General features: G+C 47.0%; 1 protein-coding gene across 2 annotated transcripts in view; it reads right to left on the bottom strand.

Annotated features, from left to right (window-relative positions):
- The window catches only part of GPM6B (glycoprotein M6B), a 111,539-nt gene extending 98,820 nt beyond the window's left edge, over positions 1-12,719 (bottom strand). The window contains exon 1 of one of the 2 annotated variants that reach the window (XM_076357370.1): positions 12,581-12,719. In XM_076357370.1, the coding sequence (XP_076213485.1) occupies positions 12,581-12,584 (4 nt within the window). In that variant the 5' untranslated portion in view covers positions 12,585-12,719. The remainder of the gene's footprint in view (positions 1-12,580) is intronic. The other variant, XM_076357405.1, reaches the window with a different exon arrangement.
- Positions 12,720-13,739: the final 1,020 nt, after the last annotated feature.

Here is a 13,739-nt window from a genome sequence, read left to right as displayed (position 1 = left end):
AGGGACTCTGAGCCCTCAAACTAACAGAGCTTCCATGGCTTGAGATTAAAACTCTCTTGTAGTCTTGCTTTTTCCTGAATTTCCCACACACGCATACAAAAGGCAATGCCCTTAAAGCCCAAAGGACTTGGATTTAATGCGGTAACTCCAAGCAGTCTGATTTTGTTAACTATGTCAGATGCCCACGAGAAGAACAGCATTCAGTACAGTTAAGCATGCCGTAAAGTTACCTTCTCACTCCCCATTTTCTGCTCCCATAGTCCTGGCTTTCTGGAGACTGGCTAACATGAGACCCTGGCAGCCATCAGCAAGCTCTGCAGTGGGCACTGCACCCCTGACAAAGGCCCACCAAGGCTTGAGGTACGTGTTAGCCAAGCCCTTGTTTTCTCTACAGAGACGAGCGGTCTCATCTAAAGAGATACTACCCCAGCGCAGACGTTACTGAGCTGATGGAGTGGCAGGGGAATGAACATCATGGAAGGGAAGGGAAAGGTTTAGCAAAGCCAAATACTGCTAGAGTTAATAATCATGCCCTAATTCAAACCAGGCTCCTCTGAAGCAGTTCAGGTTCATTTTAATTACTCCGCAGGTTTTTTCTTGGCATAAACCAAAGGGGTTCACATCAGAACCGCAGCAACCACCTGGGAGGCAGGAAGCTGCTGTGCTTATCCTATGAGTATCATGACCTGAATTAATTAGTATGTAGTGCTGCACATTTCCTTAAATCATCTCCAGCGCGTACATTCTTGGTCTCACATTCAGGGTCACCATAGCTATGAGGGAAACAAAAGACAGTGGTGAAGCTTGCTGGCACTGCCGCCCTGACTCTTCCACGTGCCTCCACAGAGGCACAGCTGCCAGGGCTAACATTTGGGAAGGTATTTCCTTATGAAAACTCCTACCATGCACGCTACAGGTAAGCCCACACACAGCTTCATGAAAAGAGACAGCAGGAGACGGAGCTCCCAAGCAAAGCTGGAAATGAAAAAGTCTGCATGGTAGTGTGTGAGAGACTGAGTTAATAGCCAATTTAAGGTCATGTGAACAGAGGCAAGTTTAGGTTACTATATGAACTCCGACAGGAAAGAAGCTGTAAAGCCAGAACACTACCAGACATCCACACTTAGCAACTTTTGCCCTAGTGCATACAGGGCATTGTGATTACCCTCAGATGCAAAGCCACCTAGTCCACTGGGCTTATTGTAAGTGAAGTATATGTCAGCAGTATACACAAACACAGGGAGGTCCCTTTTATCCAGTGTTACTGTTACGTCTGAAAAAAAGTCTTTTCCATTGCACTCCATAAACAAAAAAACAAACAAAAACCAGACACCAGGGGAAAAAAGCAAGCTTGCCTTGTTTCACACTAAGCCCCGAAAGGCCATACAAGCACCGTCCTCAAAACCCCTTGCGGAAAGGATCGCAGATGCCCAAGCCATGCCTTACACTTTGTCCTGTAGCCCCAAAAGCCCCTGATCACGCTGGTCTCCCACAGAAGGTATGCTGGCAGTGGGCACACAGCTAAGAAGGGCTGTAATCCTGCTGTCCTTCTCTCAAGCGTCATGTTTTTTATCATTAACTTCAGTGCTTAAGAGAAACACAGCTGCCTTGGCAGGTCATGCTCAAAGAAGAAAGGCGTTTCTGAGATAATAAGTGCAAAAGATCCTTAAAAGCCATGATGACCTAGGGGAAGGATTTTAAATTAACTGCCAATATCTCCTAGCAGGAAGCACCGGCATGGTACATCCTGAGTGCTGTGGGAGGCCTGGGATGCAGGCTGTCACCAGGGTGCTCTTCCCAGCTGTCCCCTTCAGGACAAAGGGGGGCACGCAGCAGCCGCCAAGCCTGAAGGCTTTAAGCATCACAGCTCCAGCCATGCCTGCCACCAAAGAGCAAAGGCTCCTGCTGCAGGTCCACTTGTGACTATGGAAGTCATCTGAGTGCCCCAAAGCCAAATCCTGAATGTCTCTGGGACTACATGTAGCACTTCAGGATCAATTCAGGTTTGGGATACTGCTGTGATGTCGGTAATTTTGCCTGACACAAAAAAATACTATTAAAATGGCAAATAAATGCAATCATTTCTCTCCTGTGTTTAAACTTGGGTGAGGAGAAGAAAAGTCTCTCCACAGAGATCCAACCAGATGCAAATGCAAAGCACAAGTGTTGGAGCAATGAAGCACATGCAACAAAAAGCTTGACATATTTTCTGAGCAAGGCAATAGAAAACGCTTACTTTATTTACAAGGTACATGACCTACCATAAGGGACATCTCACACGTACAGAAGAAGACAGACTACTGACCATGTGGGAAGTGGGCACAGCAGTCACGCTCACAAACGCGTACGGAAGGAAAAAGGCATGTTTCCCTCCTACTAATCTTACCAGCCTCTTCCCTAAAAACCAAACGGTTAAGGATCAAGTATTTTAAGAAGGATTACAGCAGATGAGAACTTAAGCAGACACGACGGCATTTTTTGAATCCATAAGCCTGCCTTATACCACGGGCAAGAGGAAGGAATGCTTCGGGAACACACGTTTTGGCTGGATAACTGCTTCTTCTTATGAAGTCCATATAAGACCCTCCTCAGGAGTCCTGCACAGGGACCCATTTAGCATGCCAGAGGAAGAACTAATGAACAGATACCACCTTTCCAAGTAGCTGGTAGGGTTCCTTTCTTTGGTTTGTAACAGAAACTCAGGTATTGTTTCCATTCTCATCCCTCAGTTAAACTCTAACAACCGTGTTGCAAACAAGGAATATTCCTAATTCTCTAACCCATTTGATCAGGATTCTTTCTAAGATGGTAGGTGAACTTCAGAAAGTAGATTGCCATCCTACAGCCATTCTACTGACCAATTTGGCAAGTACCTCTACACACAAAAACCAGCAATGCTATCTAAGACCAACTAATCGAGCATGAAACAAAATAGTTTCATCAACTGAACGCATTTTGTAAGGGGAAGTAGACAGCACTGACTGTAACTACACTGGTATTTTCCTGAATTTTTTCTTTGTATGTTCTTATAAGAACAGAAAAAAGATTCAGTGTGCAGTAATCAACACATTTATACATCAGGTTTTAACAACAGCTGGGACATTCCCATTAGCCTCGGCAACATTTAATATTCCACATGCGCCATGCCCTTCTGTCACTGTGGAAACAGAAAGCCAACCCTGCAACTACCCTCCAGTAAAGCACTTAATTTTACTTTAAGAGAGTGTCTCCTGACTTTCTGGGTTTTTTAAAGCTGTTTCTCCCAATGTCCTCACTGTTTTCTACCTCTAGCAGGGGTACATCACTTACTTTGAAACAGATAAAAGCTAGCAGCTATCACAGAGAGACATCGTCTATGGAAAACACACCTGCACATGCCCAGCGCACCATCAGATGGTGTCACAGCCCTGCTCATCACATGCGCAAAACTGGCAAGTGCTCTTGGCCACCACTTCAGGGAGAAAGCTTTCAATGGAGGATCAAACACCAACAGGAATACGGGAGGCAGGGAACCATCTATCCACACACATACTTCTGCCCACAAAACTTGGCAGAAAACAGCTTGGAGGGAGGGAAGGACAAGGTTCGACCATGAGGTCCAGCACTTCCTCTCTGCGAGGATGATGGGAAGAGCCTAATCCATGCTGGGGAGCCGACCATAATGGGGAAAACATTCAGCAGTTTTTATGATGACAGCCATGGGAAACCTAAGAAAATCCAGAAATAAAGTTTTACAGGAAAATAAAATCATTTTAATGAAATCTGCAGACTGTTTAAAGCTAAAGTCATTCAAGTCTTGACTCATGCTGCTACCTCATTTGCGTTTTGTTTCAGCGCCACCCACGCCTTACTTACCTTCACTTTGCCATGGCTACTTTAAATTAGCATTTTCAAGAGTTTTTTTACTCCTTCCTGGTTCTTTTCTTCCTCCCTGAGGTTTCCACTGAGGAATAAGAGGAATTCAATATGTGGTAGATTACAACAATTTCTCAAACGTGGCATTGCAAGCATATTAGTGGCAGATAAGACAAAAAACCTCAAAGAATTTCAGGAGGAGGTTAAAGATTAAGTATCCATTATATGCTTCTCATAGTTTGAGTTTGAGGAGAAAAACAGGTATTTTCAAACTGTTTAAAAATAATTTAAAGGGAGGGGCTAAAAATTACAGGCTATAAAAACCAAAATGACTTAACTAGCTATTTTTCATTCCATATCATTATTTCTTTAAGTTTCCAAACATTATCTGAAATGGGGGATTTTCATCAGACAATTACCAAGCATGAGAAATTGCCACTTTAATTTCAGCACGGAATGGGAAAAACATCTACGGAGTGAAGGTACACACTGCATGAGGGAAATAATTACTAACACGGGCTACATCAGTCACGCATAGCAAAGCCCCCTCTGCATTGCATTCCTTCTATCTGCTTACATAAAACTGGCTCAATGAAACCGTTATCAGCTTTAGTACCTAATAACTTCACTGGCTGGGGAGCAGGCAATAATAGATGATGCACTAGATTCTGTTACATTCCCCTGACGTGGTATGACAAACATCTCGGAGATTTCAAGAGATTTCAAGGTTTTTGTACCAGCGCCCAACACAGAGCCTAAGCAGATGTTGCATCAGGTGTTATTGTTCATTACACCTTGCAGGTTGTGGGCTCTTGCTGTACTGGAGCAGATCCCTGTGCTTGCACCAAAAGTTCTCAGCTCCAAATACTCCCACTAGTCATCTTTCCTCCTGACTTTTTTTTTTTTTAATACACGCCTAAGCAGCTCAAGAAAAGCATTTAATTTCTCACAGGGGAAGTTCTACGTGGCAAACTTATTTTCAGCTGTGTGCCTAACGAATACAACTCATTTTACACTTTCATTTGGGAAAGTGCATGACATTTATGTCAACACTGTTCTGGTAACAAAAGTGTAAGTTTACACACAAACAGCAATCATTCAAAACCTTCCAAAAGTTATTCCTTCAAAAAAAAAAACAACCCAAAAACAAAATACACAAAAAACAACCAACAAGAAAGTGAAAATTACTTTAATAGAGAAGTTCGGAAAAAGTACTGAAGATCCAGCCAGAGCCCTGCACTAATTTAGACTTGCACAGCATTTGTCGGCACGATGCGTGCCCAGAACTTCATTCCAGCAAATCCTGACAGAGGTTCCCAGCATCTAGAATTTAAGCAGCTTTAAAAAGACATCTTAAGTTGGAAAAACCACTCTCTTATTTTGCAAAACACTTGTGTCCCATCAGAAAGCAAAACATACGTAAACCCATGGAGTTTAAAAAAAATCGGTGGGAAATCTCTCTTGAATAAGGTGGAACAGCAGCTGCTTTCCCGGGCAGGCTCACAAAGGGTGCAGGCAGCCAACACTCACCTTCACCCAGCAGCTTCACTGATATACACACAGCATTAGGACTGAAAAGCCTGAATGAATTTTCTAGCATGCAAGCTGATAAAAACGTAGACTAAAAGGTAAAGCGAAAACCAGACATTGGAGAGTCCCAGTTAGCTGTGCCTTGCTGGCAGCACGAGGAAGTCGGATTCCTCCTCGGTTAGCCATCAGCGGCAGGCTCCACAGCTCCAGCTCAACAAAACCGCCAATAAGCCCAAACGTATGTTTCCAATATTAAGAAAACCAGTGCACTACTCAAAATGTAATCCTCCTCTGGCTGGACTCCCATCATTTACTCTGGTTTTTGGACTTCCAGACCAGCTGCATTGTTAACACAAGGTGTCCTTTCTACCCGCCAGCCCACAAACCAGCACCTGGAAGGCAAGCCAGCCGCTTCCTTACTCTTAGGCCACTAATGGAGCAAGTTTTGCCCTGTTTGCCTTCAGTGTAATCCCACTCTCTGATTTATGTATGCTTTAGACCAGGGCAATTCTTATATTTTCATTGGGATTGAAGGAATGTATACAAAGACAGAGTTTTAGGCTGCAATATGCAACGATTGCTCTATGCTCTTAATAAAACATTAAAAAACCCTCACAAAATTACAAAGGCTGTATCTTACAATGGGATACTCCAAATCAGTTTGTAACGTCAAGAAGTCCAGTCTTCTTCATGATCCAGGTCCCAGCTATCTTTGAACCACAGTCCTTTTCAGCATTCTTCCCACCAGGCAAAAAAACCCAAACCTAAACACTAAGTACAAACACATTCCTGGAAGTCCTTTTCTGTACATATAACTTTAGGTGAAAATTTCCAAGTGTCACATGCACTCAACTACCAAGGCATAAAACAAACACACACGAAACTGACGCACAGCAATGCACCGAGGTTTGTACCACTCGATAGCTCTGCACCAGGCACATCTTTCTATTAATGAAACATAAGCTCTATTCACATTTTGAAATTCCTGCTAGACAAACAGCTCCAAAACCAGGGAGAACAAAAGATCTTGAATTCTCATAGTTCTTTGCATTGCTTGTAAATGTTTCCCAAGCCGCAACTCCACATGCAAGCTTTTGAGCCTAAAACTCAAGAGACAAATAATTATGGAGAGCGAGACTGCCAAAGCACCAGGACAGAGCAGCAATAGAAAGTAACAAACAGCTGAGGACGAAGTGGTGCATACGACGCTATCTACTTGTTACACTGAATGGTCAAATCTCCTCCACTGTTGTTCACTGTGTTTACAGGGGAGGGGTGACAGGGAATTTTGACGGGCACAGCCACCCTGGCACCTCAGTTGTCAGAGGTTCATACCTACCTGCAGAAGAAAAGTTGGGAGAGGACCAGGAGATGTGGATTCCTTCCCCAGGACTGTCACGCTGAGTTTGCTTCCTCTAGGCCACAGGCTACATTGCATACGACCTGGAAGAAGCCACCTTACAAGATGGACACGATGGACAAGAGCCACCATGGCTCTGTTTTGTCCTTCGCCCATTGTGGGTATTGACCCAGTAATCCTCCCAGCGCAGGCTTCTGCATCTGTACAGAGCCTCACGGGCTCAGCTGAGACCCATTACTTTAATACAACCATCTTTGACGTCCCATATGGAGACTAAACTATCTTTCCTTACGTTTGCTCACCACAACTCAAACCCGGAGGCACTTGTACCCAAATGGATTTTAAGGAACCAGCCGGGAGAACAGAAAGGATTTTGATTTTTCTGGATGGCTCAAACCAATCCAGCCACAAGCACGCTGAGGCGAACCCTGGAGAACAACCCTCCAAACATGCCACCACACACCCCACCAGACTGGCACCCCAGTGAGATACCATGCACTCCATGGGGAGCAAGCCTCGACCCTATGCTCTGGGGTAAGCAGCACCTATGTTAAAAGTACACTATAAGCAAATACATACATCCTCTGCAGCATTAACACTGTGGTGCCATGATAGGTTCAAATTTTTTGCAGGAGAAACCTGAGCAACTCACAGGAAGGTGGCTTCCGCGGCTCCGTGCACGCACTCAGTCCCCCAAGTCCCCCAATGGGGACGGCCCAAGGAGATGCACAGAGGAACAAGGCGATGTGCAGCCCGGGCAGATGCTGGGGACACGTTCACGGGGACCAGGTGCATGCGTGTCTGGGGAGGGGTGAAGGGCACACAGAGCTGGGATGCGCAAGGGGAGGACAAAAAAGAGAAATCCCGAAGTTTCAGTGGGAAGAACAGCCATCATGGGAAGTGTGGTAATGTAACAATCCACAGCAGCTCCCTCTGCAAATGCTTTACCCCCAGTGAAATTTCACTGGATACAATGCGCTTGCATTTCTAGAAAGATAACAACACATTTACATCCAAATACCATCAGTGGAAGTACAATATGTGGAGTGAGTCTGGGTCTGGCTGTACCAGCTGTATATCTCAGGGAAAACAAAATCCTCACTATGAGAACGTGCACCCACTCAGGGACAACACGATGCCACTGCACAAGGAATGAAAGATACACCAAGAAGCAGGCTTCACTGGGTTTATTTTCAGTTTATTTTAACCTTATCCTGAAATGGACTTTGGACTTATTTTTTTAGAATAGTGACTTTAGATATTACTAAATATTGCCTGGAGAAGTTGTGGATGCCCCATCCCTGGATGCCTCATCCCTGGAAATGTTCAAGGTCAGGCTGGATGGGGCTTTCAGCAAGTGAAAAGATGTCCCTGCCCATGGCAGGGGGGTTGGACTAGATGATCTTTAAAGGTCCCTTCCAACCCAAACCATTCTATGATTAGATAGCATTAATCCTGAAAAACAAAGGCTATAGAAAAAATACTGTATTAAAAAAACAATGCTTGCAACTTGACGACTGCTGGAATAATAACACGTGGAAGCAAACTTGAAAAAAACCATACCTGGCTTGAGAAAAACAACTGAATGCTTCAAGTCCTTTAAACATCGAAAGCGACCTGCAGATTTCAACTGGTTTAAGAAATTCTAGAAACGCTCTGAAAAAGACAGATAATCAGGCACTGCCACAGTTCAGCCCTCCCAGGGATGTAATCTATAATCCAGTATGTTTTTCTGAAACGTAACATTTTGAGATCTATCAGTGATATCATAATTCACACACGGGACAGCAGATTTCCTATATTACTGAATCACATGTTTATAAAGAGAGCAAGAGGGAGAATCTGTAAATATCGTGAAACCACAAATTGTTTAGGATACCGGGAAATAACTGAAATGCACAACATTTTCTCCTCCGCCTCCTTCTCAGACAAGAAGGGATTACAGTGAGAAGGCAAAATTAAGTATTTTTTAATAGCCTAAGCAGGTGGTGTGATGATAGAGGAAGGGCAGCAGTATAAAATTTTGTATTTCACAGGTTTTAAAAGAAGATAAACTTAATATTAATTTCTTTTTTTAATAGGAACGAGGTTAAATATATTTAAGAGGTGCAAGATTTAACAGAATAAGGACTACACCACTTGGCAATTGAAATCCAGTCACCCTTAATGACCGATACTAATCAGATTTTACTATTACTGTGAGACACAAAAGATTTCAGCTCCCACCCGAACAAAGTGTATAGCCGAACAGAAAGAAAGAGGACTGATTCTCTTTCAGGATTTGCCCCCAGCTGTTTATAAGAAGAAAGCCTGGTTTAGGGAATAATTGAGCCTACTTTGGACACGTTTCACATAAAAGCGAGGACCGTTTCTATGGGTGGTAGAAGCCCCTAAGGTGGAACTCCTCAGGTTACTGCCTACAGGGCAGGGATGGTTTGCTCTGGGATGCAGGGAAGAGCTGTCGGGATGCAGGAGCACGTACTGCTGGGGGAGCTGGATGCGCTGCAGAAGGTGTGAAGGACAGGGCAATGGCCCCGGTGCGGCACAGCATCATGCCCCTGGGAACTCCTGGGTTTGCAGGCTCTGTGAGGCAGCAGTTCCTGCACAGGGACTGCAAAGAGATGGGACACAAACCCACATGAAGACGGGCATCATTTCATCCCCTGTCTGTGCACAGTATTCTCCTCTGTATCTTTTTTTAAAACAAACAAACAAAACATAATACATGTACCCACTCTGTTCCAACCACTTTTCTTACTTGAAAGCAACAGTTTGGAGGAGCACAAAGAAGAAAAGGTGTAAAATTATGAAAACACACAGTTCCCAAGAAATGACACCGTATCATACTTTTCAAGCTTTTAGGAACAAAAACCTTTTGCATTTTTTGTTCATTTTGTAAAATAACAGCCCCCTTCCCACCTCCTAGATGAGACACTACGTTTGGGAGAGTGTGTGCCACGATGTAAGACGCCAAAAGGAGGGCCTTCTCGCACGAGGTGCACAAAGCACTGCACTGGTTATTACTGATGACCCTCTAGCAGACGCAAACCCTAACTGGTGTTGAACACAACGTGCCCGACTTTCAGAAGCACTGAGGGAGCCAAAAGCCCAATGAACATCAATGGCTGCTGTGGGCTCTCAGCACCTCCGAAAAGAAAATAATAATCAGCCTCAGCGGGCCAGTCCTACACAAAAGTTTTGTGCGAGTAAGGACAATTCAAATGGTCTCGATGAGAACCAGTCAAATACATCCTTGCCATTGGATCAGCTCCGGGGCTCCAAACAAGTCCTGGTTAGACAGTCACATCAGCCTCAGCCTACCTAACGCCAAGGCAGCAGTTATGCAATGGCATAAACAAAACATCATATTCATGAGCGACTGGATCCCCAGCTGACAAAGACTTCTTTTTGTGACTTCTTTTTGAAGTATTTCATCTGCAATTTGTGCTAGAAGTTCCCTCTCCTGACTGACCACACGTCTGTTACCCCATCAGGCATGGCTTGATCACCCAACAAGCAAAGAAGTTTCGAAGCAAAGAAATCGACAGGCAGAGTTTCGTGCTATTATCATCATTATGACGAAAATGTTCCAGAAATGTTTTCTTCTCTCCACTCCCCTTTTCCCAACTGTTACATTCAGGATGAGACATTCTGTACGGACCTAAAACATACATTTCTCACACTGTTGCAGACCCACAACCCGCAAGACTAACTTTACTATTTTTCTAAGATTTTAGTACTGAAATAAAGATTTGCTTCTCCTCAAGATGAATCACCCACAAAGGTTTAAAACAACTTTTTGATTTCAAACCCCTAGCAGCTTAATTTACTGAAGAAAAATCAGTTTCATAGACTTAGCAGCAAAGACACTTAATTTTACATGTTTTATCTAACAAATTTTATTCCCCCCCAAATAAGATGTTATAATCCAATGAATACACTTCTCTTATTAAGATATTTGAAAACCTTCCTTCCTCTCTTTCCCTCTTCCATCCCCATTCCAAGATTTATTTGACATCAATTCATGGCAGTAAAGTAAAAGTGTATGTTAAGAGAAGGACACCAAGATATAGACATGGGAGAGGCCGTCAACTTTACAGTTTCATTCAATATCAAAAGTTCACATAAGGAAAGCATAGTCTAAAAAGTATCAGAATATGCACGCAAAAAATAAGCTTTTTGGTGCCCGTAACATAGCTGGTTTGTTTGTTTGTTTCAGCCTTCAGAGCTGCAGAGGCAGCAGGAATCAGTACTTCAACATGCATTGAAAGGGGTGTTGGAAACTTCAAAAAAGCTTAGTAAAAAGACCATAATACTACAGGAGTCTGATCTTCACTAAGCTAGGGAGCAAACCAGTTAATAAGCATTTAGAAATTAAGGAATTAAGTGATGCGAATTAATTTAACAAAGTAGCAACCATAGGAATTCTGTCAGCTTCCTTTGGCTTTGGCTTAGTAATTAATTCTTTTTTTCCCCCCCCTTCTTAATTAAAACCAGAGACAGTGCCAGCATCAGTATGTGCATATTAACACACGGGCACGCACTGATAGCTCTGCTTCAGCAGCTGCAACCTCTAAGCAATAATATGCCACTGGCAAACCAGACCAAAGATACAGCTGTATTTTTCTCTTTTTTTTTTTTCTTTTTTCCAAACCTCATAACTTTCATTACTGCTTAATTAATTTGGATCTATTGTTGGTTGAAAGGAAAGCTCGCAGGAAGCAGCCCATGCTAAAAGGATGCGAATGCTGAACGTGTGTGTTGACTACTGAGTGACCCATGTGCGCGACGAATCCTTCCCTCGCCGGGGCCTCACTTCTGCTCATGTTAAGGCACTCGCACAAGTGCTCCCCTCCCCATGAGTTTGGGAACAGAAGCCGCCACTTTCCATCGACGCCCAATTCCCTCCACCGCGCAGACCCCAAGCTACAAGAGGGAAAAGCACACCACGTTATCCCGATGGCCCACAGGATTCCCTAACGCTCACGCCGAAACGCATTACGCCTGGCACACAGGCGCACTCAACGCTTCCCACCTTGACGAGGCACGTCCGCTCTCCTCCCCGTCCCCCGAGTTTAGTCACCCTCTCCCGAACCACGCTTCACCCCCTGGCAAAACCCGAACGGCACCCCAGCGGACCCGCGTTAGGCGCAGAGGGGCTGAGCGGGACCCCCCCGTCTCGGCTTACCCCTCGGGGTATGCCGGGGCCAGACCGAGTCACTCCCCAGCGCCGGACGGCGGCACCGCCAAGCCCCGCGGGGAGACCGGGGCCGCCCGCGGCCGCCGCGCTCCCCGCGCCCTGCGGCGCTCCGACCCGGCCCGGCCCCAACGGCCGCCCCTGCCTCCGGCGTGCGGCGCAGCCCCCCGACCACACCGCTTCCTCAGCTTCAGCGGGACCGGGGCAGAAGACACACTCCGGGCTGGCTGCGTACAACCGCCTCCAAGAAACTATAGCTCCAGGATTTTGTATTATTATTATTATTATTATTGTTAATTTATTTTTTAAGGAAAGAAGCGCCCTGCAGCTGGCGAGGTACCGTTGCCCCGCCGGCTCGCCCCGCCTGCCAGGAGCCCCCCGCGCCCGCTCCCGCCGAGTTTCTGTGGCAGCGGCCCGGCCCCAGCGCTGCGAAGGGGGCTGAGGGGCGGCCGCCCCCGGCCCGCTCCGCCGGGCGCTCAACAGGCTGCTGCCCCCCGCCCCGCGGGAAGAGGCCGGGCCGGGGCCGCCGCCGCGACCCCCGGGGTGCCCCGCACCTGCCCCCGCTCCCACCCTCCCCGCAGCTGCGGCTGCCCCTGCGGCCCCGGAGCGGGGGCTCCCCCGCAGCCCGGCTCGCTTACCCATGGCTGGCTCTCGTCGCCCGGGAGATGCGGGGGGAGCAGGGCAGGGGCTCGCTCTGCCGTGCCTCGCTGGGCTGGGCTGCTCCGGGCTGGGCGGGAGTCGCGGCGGAGGGCAGCGGCGGCAGCTCGCACACTGGCGGGCTCCGCTCGCCTCCGGCGGCTGCGGCGCGGCGAGAGGGGGCGGGGACGGCCCCGCCTGCCTGCGCCGCCCGGGGGGCCCCCGGCCCGGCCCGCCCGGCCCGGCCCGGCCCGGCCCGCCGCGGGGCAGGGGTGGCGGAGCGCCGCCCCGCGGCCTGGCGGGGGCACCCCCGGCGGCGGGCAGCCGCGCCGCCCTCGCCCGCCTCCGCGGGGCCGGGGCTGCTGCCTCCCGCCCGGGCCCTGGTGCCGGGGTGTCCCTGAAACTAGGGCTTGCTTTCTTACCTTGGCCCCCGTTTTCCTTCAGCGATTGCCATTCGCCTTCAGAAGGCTTCCAGGAACGAGCACCCCGGGGCCAGGCAGGACCCCTGCCCCTCTCCTATTCAGGTGCTTGCCTGGGAAACGGGGCTAAGGGCACCCTTGACCTTCAGAGGCATCTGCTTCTTAATGTTTCTCTGTGGCAATGGCAAGGGCACTGTGTGCCCAAACGTAACATTATTTCGTTAATATCTATATTCGTGTTTAACAATGGGATTCTTACCTTCACAGCCTCTTCTGAACTTACGAACGCAGCTTTACAGCATTACATAGCACTGCGGTAGCTGCCACTTGAATAATGTTCCAGCCACACAACCTTGCATGACTGTGCTTGCAGTGACTTTAATTTCTTGAAACACTGTGAGAAATGTATCTTAGCATCTGGGAAAATCAGTGAAGGGGACCCCTAAGTAACAGGCAGGGTGGTTTGGGGGCATACGGGTGGCTTCTCCGCTAGGAGCTTACCAGTAAAACCCCTCCATACCTAGACATGTTGGAGGCAAAAATAATTGTGTCGCACAGGAGAAAGCCTTCACAAACGCAGGTGATGGGCATGGAAGAGAGTGGCAAACTTGGCTTTTTCAGTTTAGTTGCTTTTCCAAGTTGGACTTTTACCATCAGAGCGATTTGATTGCTTCAGATGCAAAGGCCAGCTCTTTAGTCAGAATAAATGCATCTACAGTGACTAATATCAATTGGATTGTGC

This window comes from Aptenodytes patagonicus, chromosome 1, assembly GCF_965638725.1.
Source record: "Aptenodytes patagonicus chromosome 1, bAptPat1.pri.cur, whole genome shotgun sequence".
NCBI lineage: Eukaryota > Metazoa > Chordata > Aves > Sphenisciformes > Spheniscidae > Aptenodytes > Aptenodytes patagonicus.
The sequence above is the reverse complement of the archived record's forward strand: the minus strand, read 5'-3'. Positions and strand labels throughout refer to the sequence as shown.